General features: G+C 44.1%; 1 protein-coding gene across 7 annotated transcripts in view; it reads right to left on the reverse strand.

Moving 5' to 3' along the window:
• The window catches only part of srcin1a (SRC kinase signaling inhibitor 1a), a 578647-nt gene that overhangs the window by 56146 nt on the left and 501516 nt on the right, over positions 1-20985 (reverse strand). For all 7 annotated transcript variants that reach the window (XM_063037434.1, XM_063037430.1, XM_063037435.1 and 4 more), the window contains 3 exons: positions 20043-20209; positions 15836-16011; positions 102-232 (listed from right to left, as the gene is read on the reverse strand). In XM_063037434.1, coding sequence (XP_062893504.1) covers positions 102-232; positions 15836-16011; positions 20043-20209 — 474 coding nt within the window. The remainder of the gene's footprint in view (positions 1-101; positions 233-15835; positions 16012-20042; positions 20210-20985) is intronic.

Raw genomic sequence — 20985 nt, forward strand, 5'->3', positions numbered from 1 at the left:
AAGAAGGAGTTGCCTCCATGTTTCATTATTTCTCCCATTCAGATCCTGACTGTGATGGACAACTCTCCCTCTCCTGTTGGTTAATGGCCGTGGCCCCTCACCCTTCAGGTCGGTGAGGGTCTCGCTCAGCTGTCGCAAGACCAGTGCCTTCTCCTCCAGTTCCGACCCCGTAATCAGTCGCTGACTCAAGGCCGCATCCCGTTGCAAATCATCCACCGACTTCTCTAAATCACTGTCAACAGAAACACAAATTAGACTCTGATCTCTTTAGATAAACAACAAGAGACAAAAAAGTTTCAACTGAGCTGGTGGCTTTTAAATTACATTCTAGAAGGAACTTACACATAGTGGTCACTTTATTAGGTACACCCGCTCATAATGCAAATATCTAATCAGTCAATCATGTGGCAGCAACTCAATGCGTAAAAACATGCGGACATGGTCAAGAGGTTCAGTTGTTGTTCAGACCAAACATCAGAATGGGAAAGAAATGTGGTCTACGTTACTTTGACTGTGGAGTGATTGGGGTGGTTCGAGTATCTCAGAAACTGTTGATCTGCTGGGATTTTCACACAAAACAGTTTCCAGAGTTTAGACTATGGTGTGGAAAAACAAAAAAAAACACCCAGTGAGTGGGAGTACTGTGGGTGAAAATGCCTTGTTAATGAGAGAGGTCTCAAGCTGACAGGAAGGTGACAGTAACTCAAATAACCACACGTTACAATAATGGAGTGCAGAAGAGCATCTCTGAATACACAACACATCGAACCTTGAAGTGGATGGGCTACAGCAGCAGAAGATCACAAACATACACTCAGTAGCCACATTATTACGTACAGGAGGTACCGAATAAAGTGGTCACTAAGTGCAAATCCAGGTGGACCTTTCCTTGCATTCAATCAACACTAATACAATTCAGCTTATGTGCAGGTCCTTGTGTTAAATTGTTTCAGGCATAGGGATCCAGTCAAAGTTCAAAATCAATTTTATTATCAAAATACAGATATGTCACCATATACTACCCTGAGATTCATTTTCTTGCAGGCACACTCTGTAAATCCAGGAAACATAATAGAGTCAACGAAACACCACTCCCAATGGACAAGCAACCAATGTGCAAAAGACAACAAACTGTGCAAATACAAACAAATAATAAATAAATAAACAAGCAGTGAATATCAAGAACATGAGATGAAGAGTCCACAACCTATCGACTCACTTTCAAGGACTCTATATCTCACGTTCTCGATATTTATTGTTTATTTATTATTATTATTTCTTTCCTTTTGTGTTTTCACAGCTTGTCACCTTTTGAACACTGGTTGAATGCCCAAGTTGGTGCGATCTTTCATTGATTCTGTTTTGGTTATTATTTTACAGATAGATAGATAGATAGATAGATATACTTTATTGATCCCAAGGGAGATTGGGTTTCGTTACAGCCACACCAACCAAGAATGGAGCATAAATATAGCAATACAAAAACCACAAACAATCAAACAACAAAATGCAAACTATGCCAGATGGAAAAAAGTCCAGGACCAGTCTATTGGCTCAGGGTGTCTGACCCTCCACGGGAGGAGCTGCAAGTTCGATGGCCACAGGCAGAAACGACCTCCCGTGCCGCCCAGCGTTGAATCTCGGTGGAATGTGGCCGAAGTCCAACAGTAAAAAGTTCAATATCCGGTCTACAAACACGTTCCTCGATCATAATATGACCCGGATTGCACTATCCGTTGTTAACCAGAACAGTAAGCCCCCAACTCCTTTACGCTTACCGCTCTCAGTGCACTTCCGGTCAGCCCGAATGGTCTGAAAGTCGTCCATGGAGAAGTTTTGGTCGGGTATGTCCTCGTGCAGCCCCGTTCCAGTGAAACACATAACATTGCACTCCCGAAATGTTCTCTGACGCCTGGCAGCGCCGTGAACTCATCCATTTTATTACCCACCGAACTCCTCTTCTCCATAAGTCTCTGTTGTCTCGACCTGGTCCTCTTTCCTCGACTTTGTGATCCCCCTTTGCATCTTCTGTGTGTTTTTCTCCAGATTTCAGCAGGGGTATCCGCCACTCTGCTCGCTAAACCGGCCGGCATACGCGCAAGCAGCTGGTCCCTGGAATGAACAATGCGACCATGCTTCTGTTCCGCGTGTCGAGATGTAACTATTTCCAGCGCTAAAAACCCAAATAAAACTCTCTCTACCAGCATGTTAGAGAGGGTGCAGCTTCGACGCGTTACCGTGAAAAAAAAATACAAAAAACCCCCAAAAAATAACGTATTATGCATTTATTATGTCCGTAAGAAAACGAACCTTAGGGTTGTATATGGTGACATACATGTACTTTAATAAATTTACTTTGAACTTTGAAAGTAAGTCCATAGGTTAAGTGAATGATTTTGGGAGAAGTTATCCCCACTGGGTCAGAAGCCTGGGTAATAGCAGTTCCTGAACCGAGTTGTGTGAGTCTTGAGGCTTCTGTATCTCCTTCCTGATGACAACAGCAGAAGAGAGCATAGTCTGGGTAGTGGGGGACCCTGATGATGGATGCTGCTTTCCTGTGACAGAACTCTATGTAGGTGTGTTCAGTGGTGGGGTACATTACACATATTATTCAGCCAGTACATTATGTTCAAAAAGTTTTCTTTTGTTTGTTCAATTAACCGTACCTCCGTTTTGTTACCTGTCGTTGGCTGAATAAAAGGTGGTGATGAATTAGCATAGAGGGCAATTGAAAATCTGGTTCAGTGGTGCCACAACAACCTCTCACTCAATGTCAAAAAAAGCAAAAAACTGATTATTGCCAGATAAACAAGAGATTCTGCAGATGCTGGAAATCCAGAGTAACACACACGAATGTTGGAGGAACTCAGCAGGGGGGAAGGAAGGGGGAAGAAGCCAAAATAAGATGGTTGGGGGAGGGGAAGAAGCACAAGCTGTCAGATGATAGGTGAAGCCAGGTGAGGGGGAAGGTGGGTGAAAGGGGAGGGGAGCTGAACTGACAAGCTGTGAGGTGATTAAGTGGAAAAGGTAAACAGCTGACGAAGGAAGAATCTGATGGGAAAGGAGAGTGGATCATGGGAAAAGGAAAGGAGGATGAGCCTAGACTGAGGTGATAGGCAGGTAAGGAAAGAGAAGAGTTAAGAAAGGAGCCAGCATGAGGAATGGAAAAAGAGATACGGGGGAAGGGAGGATAAGTTACTGGACGTTAGAGAAATCACTGTTCATGCCGCCAGATTGGAGGCAACCCAGAAGGAAGAAGCTGGAGGTCTATGAGCAAGTCCTCATTAGGGGATCGGAGGTGGAAAGAGTCAGTACCCTTAAATTCATTGATGTTATCATATCAGAACACCTAACTTGGGACCAGCCTGTAAATGCCATCACAAAGAAGGCATGACACCACCTCAACTTTCTCAGAGGTTTGTGCAGGTTCTACAAGTCATCAAAAACTTTGGCAAACTTCTATAGATGAGGGGAGAAGGGCATCCTGACCAGTTGCATCACGGCCTGGTACAGAAACACCAATGCCCAAGAATGGAAAGAAACAAGAAGTGGTGGATACGTCCAGCCCATCATGGACAAAGCCCTCCCCACCAATGAGCACATCTACAAGTAGCAGTGTCACAAAAGAGCTGCATTTATCATCAAGGACTCCCCCCACCATCCAGGCCATGCTGTCTTCTCACTGCTACAATCGGGCAGGAGGTACAGGAGCCTTAGGTCTCACACACCGGGTTCAGGAACAGTTATTACCCTTCAACCATCAGGCTCCTGGACAAGTATGGATAACTTCACTCGCCTCAACACCGAACTGATTCTGCAACCTACAGACTCACTTTCAAGGACTCCACAACTCATGTTCTCAGTGTTATCTTTTTGCACAATTTGTCTTCTTTTGCACATTGGTTGTTTGTTAGCTTTTGTTTATGTATAGTTTTACATTAATTCAATCGCATTTCTTTATTTTCCTGCAAATTAATCTTTGAAAAATCCTAACAAACTTTTATAGATGTGGAGGGTATATTAGCTGCATCACAGCCTGGTATAGAAACACCAATGCCCTTGAATGGAAAATCCAACAAAAAGTAGTGGATAAAGCCCTCCTCCACCATTGAGCACGTCGACATGAAACACTGTTACAGGAAAGCAGCGTCCATCATCAGGGACCCCCATCACCCAGGACATGCTCTCTTCTCGCTGCTGCCATCAGGAAGGAGGTACAGGAGCCTCAGGACTCACACCACCAGATTCAGGAACAGTTATTACCCCTCAACCATCAGGAAGGAGGTACAGGAGCCTCAGGACCCACACCACCAGGTTCAGGAACAGTTACTACCCCTGAAACATCAGGCTCTTGAACTGAACCAAAGGAGATAACTTCACTCAGCTTCACTTGCCCCATCATTTAGGTTTGCACAACCTATAGACTCACTTTCAAGGACTCTTCACCTCATGTTCCCAATATTTATTGCTTATTTATTTATTAATTATTATTATTTCTTTCTTTTTGTATTTGCACAGTTTGTTGTCTTTTGCACTCTGGTTGAATGCCACAGTTGATTATATTATGGTTATTATTCTATTACAGATTTATTATGACTGCAAGAAAGTGTATCTAGGTAGCACATGGTGACACATACATACTCTGCTAATAAATTTATTTTGAACTTTGACATTGGTTAGGTGTACAGGAATTCAGACTTGCACTAAATTAGTTGACCTTTTGTCCCAGCAGACAATCTCTGAAGAGTATTGATAATAGCTGGGATCACTGTTCTTGTACAGACACTGCCCAGAAGAAGGCAATGGTCAACTAGTTCTGCAGAAAAATTTGCCAGGAATAATCATGGTTATGGAAAGACCACGATCGCACACGTCATATGGCACGGCAGATAATGATGATGCCATACGACACGACACAAAATGAACGAACGAACAATGAAAGGCAATGAAAAGGCCAGGGCAGCAAGGATTGTCCTTCCAGTTAAGATGGTGACAAGGAACGTACTGCTGGTCAGGATGGCGCCAAACTGTGATGTCAGACTTAGTTGTTTTCTAGGTTCCTACGGATGGTTTTGGGGACAGCATGGAGTGCTGGGGTTTAGGGAAGGCATGATTGAGAGCTAGAGATCTGGGGCAGTAAATGAAGAGTCGGGGCAGGCACAACATTCGGCGTCCAAGTTGGAGCGCTCCATGGTTGAAGGTCAGTGACCACAGTGGTCAGGTTGGAAGGTACCGAGGATGGAGTCCAGCGGTCCCCAGTCCTGTGTTGGAGGTTCATGTGGGCAGGAGGCCCGAGGTCTGGTGATCCCCCAGGTCAGCGAATCCCTGGACCAGAGGTCCGTGCACATCCAGAAATTAAGTCCTGAATGTCAATGTCCTGTGATTGGTGAGTCCTGGGTTTGGGGCCCAATGGTCAAAGTATGTGAAAGGGTGGGTAGGAAAAGGGCTTTTTTTCCTGCTGTTGTATTGTTGTTGTTGTTGTTGGAATGGTGAAGCAGTTTCAATGGGCCAAATAGCCTAATTCTGCTCCTATATCTTATGGTCTTTTGGTCCTGAAAAATGAGTGCAGATAGACAAATTAGCAAAATGCTGGAAGAACTCAGAAGGTCAGGTAGCATCCGTGGAAGGAAATGGACAGTGAATGCTTTGGGTTGAGATCCTTTAGCTGCCTATTTCCCTCCACCGATGCAGCCTAACCACTGGCTTCCTCCAGCATCTTGTATGTTGCTCCAAACTGCAGCACCTGTATTATCATGTGGCTGCAAACTACCCGGACAAAATACTGCTTATGGACATTAGAGAGGAGGCAGAAGTGAGTTGGAGAGTAAGGAGGGAAGATCGCCTGAGAAATTTAGCTCAGCAGTGATAAAAGCCAGTTGCTCAGTGGTGGGATCACCGTCTTTAAGACTCTAAGGCCACTAGACACCAGCATCTCCTCTGCCATTCCATCATGGCTGATTTATTATCCCTCTCAACTCCATTCTCCTGCCTTTGTCCTGTACTTATCAATCTCTGCTTTAAATACGCTCAATAAGGTAGCCTTCACAGCTGTCTGTAGCAATGAATTCCAAAGATTCATTCCCCTCTGGCTAAAGAAGCACCTCTGTTCTAAATGGATATCCCTCTATTCTGAGACTGTGTCTTCTGGACTTAGACTACCCCACAAAAACACCTTAAAAAACCCTCTCCACATCCAGTCTATCTTGGCCTTCGATACCCTGACCAATCAAGAACCTAGCAAACTCCACTTCAAATACACCCAGTGACCTGGCCTCCACAGCTGTATGTAGCAATGAATTCCATAGATTTGCCACCCTTCAGCTAAAGAAATTCCTCCCTATCTCTGTTCTAAAGAGACATTCTAGTATTCTGAGGTTATGTCCTATGGTCCTAGACTCTCCCACTATAGGAAGCATCATCTCCACATCCACTGTATTGAGGCCTTTCAATATTCTGAGAGCTGATATTTTATCTCTGTGAGATGGTGACTAGTGCAGCATTGTTAAATCACATGAAACATTGGATGAACTCAGCAGGTCAAGCAGCACCTATAGAGGGGAATAAACAGTCGAAATTTCAGGCTGAGACCCTTCATCAACTGGGAAGGGAGGGGGAAAGTCCTGATGCAAGGTCTCCACCCGCAGCGTCCACTATTTATTCCTCTGTACAATCATAGTCAGCTCCATCGTGAGCACTAGTGTACCCAACATCGAGGACATTCCGAAAATGTGATGCCTCAAAAAGGTGGCATCTGCCATTAAGGACCCCCATTACCTTGCACATGCCTTCCTCTCATTGCTACTATCAGGGAGGAGGTACAAGAACCTGAAAACACACAATAAGTGTTTTAGGAACAGCCTCTTCCCTCCACCACCAGATTTATATAAATTGTATAATACAGTGGCATGCAAAAGTTTGGGCACTCCAGGTCAAAATTTCTGTTACTGTGAATAGCTAAACAAGTAAAAGATGACCTGATTTCCAAAAGGTATAAAGTTAAAGATGACACATTTCTTTAATATTTCAAGCAAGATTACTTTTTTATTTCCATCTTTTACAGTTTCAAAATAACAAAAAAGGAAAAGGGCCCAAAGCAAAAGTTTGGGCACCCTGCATGGTCAGTACTTAGTAACACCCGCTTTGGCAAGTATCACAGCTTGTAAACGCTTTCTGTAGCCAGCTAAGCGTCTTTCAATTCTTGTTTGGGGGATTTTCGCCCATTCTTCCTCGAAAAAGGCTTCTAGTTCTGTGAGATTCTTGTGCTTCTGTGAGATGCACTGCTCTTTTGAGGTCTATCCACAGATTTTCGATGATGTTTAGGTTGGGGGACTGTGAGGACCATGGCAATACCTTCAGCTTACACCTCTTGAGGTAGTCCATTGTGGATTTTGAGGTGTGTTTAGGATCATTATCCTGTTGTAGAAGCCATCCTCTTTTCATCTTCAGCTTTTTTTTTACAGATAGTGTGATGTTTGCTTCCAGAATTTGCTGGTATTTAATTGAATTCATTCTTCCCTCTACCAGTGAAATTTTCCCCGTGCCACTGGCTGCAACACAAGCCTTTAGCATGATCGATCCACCTCCATGCTTAACAGTTGGAGAGGTGTTCTTTTCATGAAATTCTGCACCCTTTTTTCTCCAAACATACCTTTGCTCATTGCGGCAAAAAGTTCTATTTTAACTTCATCAGTCCACAGGACTTGTTTCCAAAATGCATTAGGCTTGTTTAGATGTTCCTTTGCAAACTTCTGACGCTGAATTTTGTGGTGAGGACACAGGAAAGGTTTTCTTCTGATGACTCTTCCATGAAGGTCATATTTGTGCAGGTGTCACTGCAAAGTAGAACAGTGCACCACCACTCCAGAGTCTGCTAAATCTTCCTGAAGGTCTTTTGCAGTCAAATGGGGGTTTTGATTTGCCTTTCTAGCAATCCTACAAGCAGTTCTCTCGGAAGGTTTTCTTGGTCTTCCAGACCTCAACTTGACCTCCGCCGTTCCTGTTAACTGCCATTTCTTAATTACATTACGAACTGAGGAAACGGCTACCTGAAAACAGTTTGCTATCTACTTATAGCCTTCTCCTGCTTTGTGGGCATCATTTATTTTAATTTTCAGAGCGCTAGGCAGCTGCTTAGAGGAGCCCATGGCTGCTGATTGTTGGGACAAGGTTTGAGGAGTCAGGGTATTCATAAAGCTTTGAAACTTGCATAACCTGGCCTTTCCTAACGATAACTGTGAACAAGCCATAGCTCTAACAAGCTAATTAAGATCTGAGGCCTTGGTAAAAGTTCTCTGAGAGCTCAAATCTCTTGGGGTGCCCAAACCTTTGCATGGTGCTCCTTTCCTTTTTTTCCACAAATTGTACAAAACAAAAATAATACACTAATCTTGCTTAAAACTTTGAAAAGAATGTTTCATCTTTAACTTTTATGGCTTTTGGAGATCAGTTCATCTTTTACTCACTTAGCTATTCACAGTAACAGAAATTTTGACCAGGCAAGCCTAAACTTTTGCATGCCACTGTATATTATATAATACACTGTAAATACATATGTATAGTATATATATATATATATATATATATCTTATTGCCGCAAAATAACAAATTTCACGACACATGCCAGTGATTCTGTCTGACTTGCTGAGTTCCTCCAGCACTTTATGTGTGTTGCTCAAGATTTCCAGCATCTGCAAAATCTCTTGTGTTTATGACTGCTTTGTTAACTCATCCCATCTGCTGAGTACTTCTGGCATTGGCCACATTTATTTCTGATTCCCAGCATCTGCAGTTCTTATTTTCATGTTCAATGATTACAATAATTGAGTCATTATTACATTGGAGCTTCTGGGAGCTTCCTGTGCACAATCCAGCCGTTGCATTCCTTCCAGTACTTCCTTAATTGGGATGTCCCATTCTTACCAATTTTTACAGGGGAACCATCGAGAGTGACCTCACCAGCTGTATCTCGGTCTGGTACAGGAATTGCAAGGCATCTGACAGCAAGTCTCTACAAAGGGCTGCAAGGACTGCTGAGAGCATCATTGAGGTCTCTCATTCACTGATCAGAGATATTTATCAGGAGCACTGTGCATGCAGGGCCCTTAGCAATGTCAATGATCCCTCCCACCATCTAACAATCTCTTTGATCTCTACAATCAGGGCAGGAGGTACCATAGCATTAGGGCAGCGATTATTCGTATATGAAACAGCTTCGTCCCCCAGGCTGTAAGACTATTGAACTCCCTGCCACCATCGAGGTCTCACCAGTTATGAAGTGCCAGTAGCGTTATACTGTTTACTTTTTAACTTGTGTTGTAAAGGCACCTTATTATTTGTTAATTTATTTGTGCTAGTATTACTTTATGTGTTGTGTGTGAGTTATATGTACTGTGTTGAGCACCTTGGTCCAGAGGAATGTGTTTTGTCTGGGGGTATACAGGTACATGTATATGGTTGAATGACAATAAACTTGAACTTGATGTCCCAAGGACAGGAAGGACACACCAGAAATGCAGGTGTCTTTCAGAGCTGTAGTCTTTCCTAGTGGAAACATTTGGGGGCAGTAGACCTCCATTCAAGGTCGGAACACTACAGAAAGTCTCCCCTTCTTCAGGTCGTTTCAAGGTGGCGTTCATCATTGCCTTCCAGAGCAGAACCGATTACAATGAATAGTTATGGTTATGGATGGCCGGGTGGAGTTTTCACCAAGGTCAAACAGGATGAAATAAGAATGAGATAATGGAAGCCTGGACAGTAGACAAGAGAACAGTTGTACCCACTAACAGTGCTGGGAGCTAATTTTCTAACCCCACTAGACTGCCTGTGGTTCTGAATTGCATTTTTTAAATCTGGCAATGCCGATGTAACGGTGTAGCTGTTGCAGGATTTGAATGGCTGGGACAAGTAAAACCTCCAAAAACAAGGAAAACAGAAAATGCTGGAAATACTCAACAGGACAGACATCATCTGAGAAAAGAGGAGAGAGAGAAAAAGAGAAATAAAGAGGATGAGCGAGAGAGAGCAAAAGAGAGAACTAGGGAGGGAGAGCAACTGAGAGAAAGAGAATCCAGAGGGCGAGTGAGAGACACACGAGTGAGCAAGAATGAGAGAGAGAGAGCAAGAGAGAGAGAAAGAGAGAAATACGGAGGGAGACAGAGAGAGAGAGAGAGAGACAGAGCAAGAGAACAAGATAAAATGAGCAAGTGAGTGAGACTGAGGAGAGAAATAGAAACAGTGAGCAAGACAGAGAGAAACAGAGCAAGAGAGCAAGACAGTAAGCGAGGGTGAGAATGAGTGAGAGAAAGTGAGAGTGAGAGTGAAAGAGAAAGAGAAATAGAGATGGAGAATGTGAGAGAGAGAGAAAGAGAGAAACAGAGATGGAGAGCGAGAGAAAGACAGCAGGAGAGCAAGACAGAGAGAGCAAAAGTGAATGAGAGTGAGAGAGAGAGAGGGAAACAGGGAGAGGGAGAAGGGGAGGGGGAGAGAGAGAGAGGGGGTGTGTGTGTGTTGAGGAACTGTCATCGGGTCAGGTTTAGGGTTAGACCCCGCTTTGCTCTCGTCTGTCCTGACTGTCAGTTCCAATGCAATGCTCTGTTTCTCTCTACAGATGCTACTCAGCCTACTAAGTATTTCTGGTCTTCACTGTCCTTAGATCGATGATGGCTAATTTCCTTTCACGATGGAAATCGGATGTCCTCAGACCGTTTGGACGACCTGTGACTACCATCTCTCTGATGTGGTGCGGCAACCACACGAGCTGTTATCGTTGGTCAGTTAACACTGACCTTTCTAGTAAAACTGCGTGTAGAAAATGAGGATACAAATCAGATACTAAGCACCAAGAAACATCAGTGCACATTATGACAAGCTGTCAACCTACAGGCCATGCCACTCAGGGACTTGTGCTGATATTATTTTGTGACTGTACAGTACCGTGTAAAGGTCTTAGGCACGTTTATATAGCTAAGGTGCCTTAAGACTTTTCCACACAGTACTGTAATGATTTTATGTATCGCACTGTACTGCTGCTACAAAAAACAACAAATTTCATGACATATGTGAGTGATGATAAACCTGATTCTGATATGGGTCTGTATTGTGGACTGAGGGTGGGAAGAGGACAGGGAGAGGGGAATCATGGTTGGGGAAAAGGGGAGGGAGTGGGAAGCACCAGAGAGACATTCTGTAATGATCAATAAATGAATTGTTTAGAATCAAATGATCTTGCCTGGTGTCTCAGGGCTGGGTGTGTCTGTACCCGCCCTGGCACTCCTTCTCTGCCACCTGTCCCACACCCCTCCCGCGGCACTCCACCCTCGCCATTCCCAACATCCTTTCCTCCCACCAGATTTATAAAATCGCTCTCCGCTCCATGTTGACAAATACAGCACTGTGCAAACATCTAAGCATTCCAGCTACATGTGTGCGGAAGACTTTTCACAGTACTGTATATGCTGGATCCTAACTATATGTACTGCGTGAGACTATACGTACTGTGCTGCACCTCGGAACAGTGGAACATTGTTTCACTTAGCTGTATACATGTATATGGTTGAATGGCAATAAACTTGAACTTGAACTTGAATTTGAATCCAATCTCACTTCCCTCTTCTGTGACTGGCCCAGTTGTGGGGTACACACACATATATGCAGCACGCGTTCACCAGAGCAGACAAATGGGGTCTGGTTTCACCATCTTATCGAGAAGCCAAGGTTGTCTGTCTCAGTGCAATGGCCCCGTAGAACACAGGGGCTGAGGCAGAGAGGCTTGTAATTCAAAGCAAGGATTCAGATCGCTGACCCAGACTGTGAACTACAACAGTCAAAGCCATTGGTTTATCTTTTAAAAATAAATAAGTGGTCATGATCAACGAGAAGAAAAAAAAATCAGAACACTGGAGGAGCTCAGCGAGTCAAACAGCATTTGCAAAGGCAAAAGGTGCAAGTCGATGTTTCGGGTCGAGACTCTATATCAGCACTTAGGGAACAGAAGGATTATCAGTAAGCAGTAGTACATAGGGAGGATGGCTTCTGTGCAGGGATCCCACTGGGATAAGTCTCAGCATCAACTGAAGACCAATTTCTAATGGGCACTATAGAAAGCCCAGATCTCTCTGCACTTACGTCTACTGTGATGAAGTGCTTCGAGAAGCTGGTCATGGCCAGAATCAACTTCTGCTTAAGCAAAGACCTGGACCTGCTACAATTTGCCTATTGCCACATTAGATCTTCAAAACCTGCACCTCTGTACCTCCCACGGCAACTGGATCCTCAACTTTCTCAAAGAGAGACCACAGTCAGTGTGGATTGGAAATGTCTCCTCTTTGCTGACAATTGACACTGGCACAGCTCAAGGATGCCCGCATAGCCCACTGCTCTACTCTCTCTACACCCACGACTGTGTGGCTAGGCCACCTATAATGTTGCTGATGACACAAGTATTGTTTATTGGCAGAATTTCAGATAGTGACGAGGAGGCGTACAGGAGTGAGATAGAACAGCTGGTTGAGTGGTGTCACAATGACAACCTTGCACTCAATGTCAGTAAGACCAAGGTATTAATTGTGGACTTCAGAAAGGGGAAGTCGAGGGAACACACACCAGTCCTCATCAAAGTTCCTGGGTATTAACATCTATCTTGGGCCCGACATATTGATGCAATTACAAAGGAGGCATGACAGCAGCTATATTTTATTAGGAGTTTAAGGAGACTCAGTATGTCACCAAAGACTCTAGAAAATTTGTACAGATGTACTGCGGAGGGCATTCTAAGTGCATCACCATCTGGTATGGAAGGGTCACTGCACATATTGGATAAAGCTGTAGAAAGTTACAAACCCAGCTAGCTCCATCATGGGCACTGGCCTCCCCAGCATTGAGGACATTGTCAAAAGGCAATGCCTCAAAAAAGCAACATGCATCATTCAGGATTCCCATCACCCAGGACATGCCTTCTTCTCATTCCTACCATCAAGGAGGTACAGGAGCCTGAAACCACACACTCAATGTTTTTGTAACTTCTTCTCATCTGCCATCAGATTCCTGAATAGGCAATGAACCGATGTACACAACCTCATTTTCCCCCCCTTTTTGGCTCTCTTATCCATTACTTTTTAATTTTATATATATATTTCTTATTGTAATTTATAGTTTTTATTATTATGTATTGTACTGTACTGCTGCTGTGAAACAATAAACTTCGCAGCATATGCCAGTGATATTAAATCTGATTCTGATTTGGATCTGGCTTCACTTTGCCAGTGACTTGTTTAAGGTGTGATGGCAGGTCTGCGATACCCTGCTGCTGCTTAGTTCAGAGAATGTGCTCACAGGAAATGGAGCTCATGAGACCATAAGACATAGGAGCAGAATCAGGCCATTCAGCCCCTCAAATCTGCTCTGCCATTCCATCATGGCTGATTCATTATCCCTCTCAACCCCACTCTCCATGACTAATCAAGAACCTAACAACTTCTGCTTTAAATATACCCAATGACTTGGTCACCACAGCTGTCTGTGCCAATGAATTCCACAGATTCACACCCGCTGGCTAAAGCAATTCCTTCTCATCTCTGTTCTAAATGGATGTTCTTCTCATCTGAGGCCCTGCCCTCTGGTCTTAGACTCCCCTCAGTATGGGAAAGTTTCTCTCAATGTCCACTCTATCTAGGCCTTTCAATATTTACCTGCCTACTGAGAGCGAATGGACCCCACTTACAGATCTGCCCTCCCAGCTAACTACTCAGTTGCCACCAGACACCAGCAACAATAGGACTTGTTGGATAATGTGGTAGAATTGCTGGCTTAAAAAATCCTTTTCCCACTTAATTCATTTTCCGAGACCTGGGTACTGTGCTCAGACCAGCATGATATGGCGTCTTAAACTGCCTTTGAGAAGCTGATGGAGACAGTACAATCTTGTCAAAGTTCAAAGTAAATTTATTATCAAAGCATGTATACGTCACCTGAGATTAATTTTCTTGCAGGCATTCATGGTAAAACAAAGAAATACAATAGAATCAATGAAAAACTACAAAGACTGACAAACAACCAATGTGCAAAAGTGCAAATATAAAAAATAACACAAATAATGAGCATAATGAATAAGACTGAGTCTTTGAAAGTGACTCTATAAGTGAAGATACTTGCTGGTGAAAGGGTTCCCTCAACGCGTTGGGAAGGAAGTTACAGAATCTAGACCCAGCACTGATGAATGAATAGCAATATATTTCCAAGGTGTGCAACTTTTCTTTTTAAAGAGATTAGCATTATTTGTCACATGTTCTGTACATTGAAGCATCGAGTGAAATGCGTTGTTTGTGTTAAATCGAATCAGCGAGGGTTGCACTGGGCTGTTTCTGGTATCAACATTACTGGGGACTTACACCATAACCAGGTTCCTTTTTTCCAAGATGGGTTCTCATTTGAATTTACTAATTTTACTTCAGCTCACTTGTGTATATGGGTGTCCTTAATTTAGATGTTCATAACCTGGGGAGGGCCTGTGTTAATGAACATGGACATCCAGGTCTATGTTGAACACTATCACCATTCTATCTGTCACCATTTAAAAGTCAGTTTGCCTTTCTACTTTATACTAAGTGGATGACTGTATATTTTGCTGTATTCCCCCACCATGTCCTCAACACTTACTTATCCCTTTGAAGACCCCAACATTTTCTTAAAACTTCCACACTGCTTTAGATATAGAATGCTTGATTTCTGATGCAAATCAGTGATCCACACTGTGAACAGTTATATATTCAGCACCAATCCCTTCTCCCAAACCAAGAATGAACATCTGACAGTTCCAATAGGGTCCTACCACTGGGCACATCATCCCCCCATCCCCACGAACCTGTCTGCTTTCTGTAGGGATCACTCTCTATGTGAACTCCCTTGTCCACTTGTGTCTTCCCACAAATCGCCTTCCTGGCACTTATTCCTGAAAGTGTGACAAGTGCTACATCTGCCCCTACACCTCCTACCTCACCAGCATTCAGAGCCCCATACAGTCCCTCCAGGTGAGACCACACTTCATCTGTGAGTCCAGTGCTCCCTGTGCGGTCTTCTCTACATTGGTGAGTCCTGATGCAGATTGGGGGACCATTCTATCGCACACCTTTCCTCTGTCTGCTGCAAGAAGTAGGATCTCCTGGTGGCCATTCATTTCAATTGATCTTTCCATTCCCATTTTGACCTTTCTATCCATAGACTCTCTACTGCTACAATGGGGCCAACTCAGCTTGGAGCATCAGCACCTTATATTCCATCTAGGTAGCTTCCAACCTGATGGCATGAACATCGATTTCTCTAATTTCTAGTCATCACTCTGCTCTAGTTCCCCAACCCCTCCCAGCAACCATATTTGTTTTTCCCCATTTCTGGAGACCCTCTCATCTCTGCTCTTCTCCTCCCATAGCCACATGAACTGCCCATCACTACTCTCTGCTAACTGACCTCCTTCTCTTTCTCCAAAGGTCTACAGTCCTCTCCTATCAGATTCTTCCTCCTTCAGCCTTTACCTCTTTGACCTATCGCTTCCCAGCTTCTCACTACACCCCCTCTCCCACTCACCTTTCCCCTCACCTGGTCTCACTTATCATCTGTCAGCCATCTTCTTATTCTAACTTCTACCCTCTTTTGTTCCAGTCCTGATGGAAGGGTCTTGACTGTTCATTCCCCTCTACAGATGCTGCCTGACCTGCTGAGTTTCTCCAGCATTTTGCGTGTGTTGCTCTGTATTTCGGCATCTGCAAAACCTCTGTTTATTCCCACTTTGTTTTCTGCCCACTGCTCACTCCACAAGGTTTTGGAAGGGAAAAAAAAAACTTACTTCAGTTGTTGCACAATCATTTCCTCCTCGTTCAAATACTTTTGCCTCTCCTCCTCTACCAGAGCGCGCTGGCGGTGGAGTGGGTCTTCCTGCTTCCGCAGAGCCTCTGACACTCTGATGCTGATCTCCGATTCCAAACGCTTCATCATGTGCTTCATGGTGTCCTGGCTTTGCAGCTGGGCAAGAGGGGAACATATAAGAATTTCACACCAGGCCTGGGAGATTGGGTCCGTTAAAGTTCAAAGTAAATTTATTATCAAAGTACATATGTGTCACCATATACAGCCATGAGATGCATTTTCTTGCAGGCATACTCAATAAATCCAGAGAAATAATAACCATAACAGAATCAATGAAAGACTGCACCAACTTGGGCATTCAACTGGTGTGTAGAAGACAACAAACTGCAAATTCAAAAAGAAATAAATAATAATATTAAATAAATAAGCAATAAATATCGAGAATATCTGATGACAAGTCCTTGAAAATGAGTAGGTTTAGTTTAGATTAGACTAGATTAAACTTTATTGTCATTGTGCCGAGTATAGATACAAAGCCAATGCATTTAGCATCTGACCAGAAATGCAAAGAATAGTGTTATTTACAAAATATCTGCGAATAAAAAGTAAGTGCTACAGCACACAAATATAAAAGTACTGAGACAGTACAATATGGGTGCAATACTGCTTAGTGCTGTGATGTGAGGTTCAGCAGGGTCACAGCCTCAGGGAAGAAGTTCTTCCTGAGCCTGCTGGTGTGGGAGCGGAGGCTCCGGTAGCGCCTATGGGATGGAAGGACAGTAATAGGAGATGGCAGCGCATGTGTATTGCGACATAGGTTGTGGGAACAGTTCAGTGTTGGGTGAGTGAAGCTGAGTGGAATTATCTCTTCTGGTTCAGCAGCCTGATAGCTAAGGGGTAATAAATGTTCCTGAACTTGGAAGTATGAGTTCTGAGGCTCCTGTACCTTCTTCCTGATTGGCAACAGTTAGAAGAGACCATGGCCTGGGTGGTGGGGGTCCCTGATGATGGATACTGCTTTCCTATGACAGTTTTTCATATAGATATGCTCAACAGTGGGAAGGGCTTTATCCGTGATGGACTGGGCAACTTTATGGAGAGATTTCAGAAGGGATGGGTAGAGGAGATGTCTATATCCCAGAACTAGGTGCTATTACCATAATCAATCCCATCAGGAATTCTGGATAAACATTCTCTACTCAGATTGTCGCAAAGTATAGGTGATTGGAGGAAAACACTGGGGGATGTCAGACTCGACTTAGAATGGGGACAATATGGAATATGGTGATTGGAGGAAAGTAGAGGGGATGTCAGAGTTAAGTTCTTTACACAGAGAGGTGGCTGCACAGACCGTGCTGTCAGAGGTGGTGATAGAGGTAAATACATTGGAGGAGATTTAAGAAACTCTTAGGTAGGCACAGGGATGAAAGAAAAATGGAGAGCAATGCAGCAGGGAAGAGTTAGATTAATCTTGGAGTAGATTAAAATGTCAATACATTATTATGGAAAGACTGGATCGACTAGGCTTATACTCATTGGAATTTAGAAGATTGAGGGGGGATCTTATTGAAACATATAAAATCCTAAAGGAATTGGACAGGCTAGATGAAGGAAGATTGTTCCCGATGTTGGGGAAGTCCAGAACGAGGGGTTACAGTTTGAGGATAAAGGGGAAGCCTTTTAGGACTGAGATTAGGAAAAACTTCTTCACACAGAGAGTGGTGAATCTGTGGAATTCTCTGCCACAGGAAACAGTTGAGGCCAGTTCATTGGCTATATTTAAGAGGGAGTTAGATATGGCCCTTGTGGCTAAAGGGATCAGGGGGTATGGAGAGAAGGCAGGTACAGGGTTCTGAGTTGGATGATCAGCCATGATCATACTGAATGGCGGTGCAGGCTTGAAGGGCTGAATGGCCTACTCCTGCACCTATTTTCTATGTTTCTATATCATGGGCCAAGGGACCTGTACTGTGCTAAGTTTTATGTTCACTACCAGGGAGAGGTTCAGGTGAAATGCCAAGGTTCATGGACAATGAAAAGAGGTATAAGGTATCCAGGAAAGGCTCATTTTAGGCAGGGGTTCATGGACCATTACCATTAAAAATGTGGTCCGTGGACCCCAGATTGGGAAGCCCTGATTTAAGGAGAAGGTGGGTTAACACCTGAGGGAGAGAGGAATAGAAAGGTGTGGTGAAGGGGAGGAGGTGAGAGGATGGGTTTTAGTGTGCAGCATCAATACTTAATTTAATTTTCATATATGTTTTTGTAATTTATAGTTTTTTAAAAATATTATTATGTATTGTATTTACTGCTGCTGAAAAACAACAACTTTTATGACATATACTAGTGATATTTAACCTGATTCTGATCCTACTAACATTTTAACTACTTTAACAACAGGAATTCTGCAGATGCTGGAAATTCAAGCAACACACATCAAAGTTGCTGGTGAACGCAGCAGGCCAGGCAGCATCTGTAGGACTTTCAAATCCCTTACTCACTCTTCCTTCAGTTAGTCCTGACGAAGGCTCTCGGCCTGAAACGTCGACTGCACCTCTTCCTACAGATGCTGCCTGGCCTGCTGCATTCACCAGCAACTTTGATGTGTGTTGTTTTAACTACTTTAACACATTTCATTCCATATCTCGTACTTTGACCTTTAATGAAGGGGGATCTCATTGAAACCTATTGAATATTGAAAGGCCTAGATAGAGTGAATGTGGGGAGGATGTTTCCAATGGTGGGGGAGTCTAGGACCAGAGGGCACAGATAGAGTGGATGTGGGGAGGATGTTTCCTATAGTGGGGGAGTCTAGGACCAGAGGGCACAGATAGAGTGGATGTGGAGAGGATGTTTCCTATAGTGGGGGAGTCTAGGACCAGAGGACACGGATAGAGTGGATGTGGAGAGGATGTTTCCTGTAGTGGGGGAGTCTAGGACTAGAGGACACAGATAGAGTGGATGTGGAGAGGATGTTTCCTATAGTGGGGGAGTCTAGGACCAGATGACACAGATAGAGTGGATGTGGAGAGGATGTTTCCTATAGTGGGGGAGTCTAGGACCAGAGGGCACAGATAGAGTGGATGTGGAGAGGATGTTTCCTATAGTGGGGGAGTCTTGGACCAGAGGACACAGATAGAGTGGATGTGGAGAGGATGTTTCCTATAGTGGGGGAGTCGAGGATCAGAGGACACAGATAGAGTGGATGTGGAGAGGATGTTTCCTATAGTGGGGGAGTCTAGGACCAGAGGGCACAGATAGAGTGGATGCGGAGAGGATGATTCCTATAGTGGGGGAGTCTAGGACTAGAGGACACAGATAGAGTGGATGTGGAGAGGATGTTTCCTATAGTGGGGGAGTCTAGGACCAGAGGGCTGAGCCTCAAAATACAAGGACATCACTTTAGAACAGAGATGGTGAGGAATTTCTTTAGCCAGAAGGTTGTGAATCTGTGCATTTCATTGCCAGCATTTTGTATGAGTTTCTCAAGATTTTCAGTGTCTGCAGAATCCCTTGTGCTTGGGGTCCTCTGGGGGACGTGTAGCAGAAGGGCTTAAAGCTCTGGTGGCAATGTCTGCTGCTAGAAGGTCCAGCATCACTATGCACCTATCCAAGTGTTTCTTAAATGCTGCTAGTGTATCAACCTCAACCACCAACCCCTGGCAGGGTGTTTGTGCACCCACCACTCTCTGTATATGAAAGTACCACTGACACCCCCCTATACTTTCCTCACATCACCTAAAAAATTATGCTTCCTTACATTACTATTTCTACCTCTGGCTGTACACCGAATCAGTGCCTCATATCATCTTGTACATCTCTATCAAGTCACCTCTCATTCTCCTTCACTCCAAAGAGAAAAGCCCTAGTTCACTCAACCTATCCTCATAAGACATGCTCTCTAGTCCAGCAGCATGGTAGTAAACCTCCTCTGCACCCTCTCTAAAGCTTTCACATCTTTCCTATAATGATGCGACCAGAACAGAATACAGTATTGCACCCTGGCTAGACCACACTTGGAATATTGTGCTCAGTTCTGACCACCACATTATAGAAAATTAACTTGCCCCTTTTCTCTTCTTGGGTACACGGCGGTATTCCTAACCCAATCCTGGTGCCTCTGTCACCACCTGGTATATGCATGGGTGCAGGGATCAAAGTGCATTCAAATGTCAGCGATCGAATACCTGGAGCTTCCGCAGCTGCTGGAGTTGGGTTCTGAGGTCGCCAGCGTTCTGCTGGAGGTCGTGCAGGTGGAGTTGCATCTGAAGCCTGGTGATGGCAGTGGGATGGGTGACAGATCTGGTACCCGCTGCTGAGCCGGGAATGGTACTGCGGACAGATGGGCTCAGAGCTGGCCACGGGGATGGGGAGAGGGGGAGAGTAAAGCACACACAAAACATAGTGAGACAGGGCACATAACACTTCCACACATTCCCAACGACCACATTGGGCACATCACTCAGAGCATTGCGCATCCACTTAGAGTCATTGAATTAGACCTGTCCTTCAGCACAACTGAACCATGCTAACCAAGGTAGTCCCATTTGCCTGCATTTGGCTCATTTCCCTCTAAACTTTGTCAGCTCATTCCATATAGGCAGCACCATCTGTGTGAAGAAATTGCCCCTCATGCCCCTTTAAATCTTTCCTCTCTCATCTTCATCCCAAGCCTTCTAGTTTTTAGTTCTCCTTCCCTGGGAAAAAGACACTTTGATTTTATACTCCTTTAACTTACACAGGGTTGGCACGGTTGCGTGGCAGCTAGCGTAATGCTATTGCAGTGCCTGTGATTACTGATCAGGGTTCAATTCCCGCCACTGTCTATAAGGTGTTTACACGTTCTCCTCGAGACTGCGTGTGTTTCCTCCCACATTCCAAAGTCGTACAATTAGGGTTGGTGACTTGTGAGCATGTTATGTTGCTACGCCGGAAGTGCGTTAACACTTGCAGGCTGATCCCAGCTCAATCCATGGACTGTGTTGGTCATTGACGCGAATGGCACATTTCACTATATGCTTCGATGTACGTGTGACAAATAAAGCTAACCTTTACTGAACCCAAATTGTATGTATATGCTCTCAGATTTCAACACAGAATACAAATAAATATCTGGATAAAAATATATCT

This window comes from Mobula hypostoma, chromosome X1, assembly GCF_963921235.1.
Source record: "Mobula hypostoma chromosome X1, sMobHyp1.1, whole genome shotgun sequence".
Lineage (NCBI taxonomy): Eukaryota > Metazoa > Chordata > Chondrichthyes > Myliobatiformes > Myliobatidae > Mobula > Mobula hypostoma.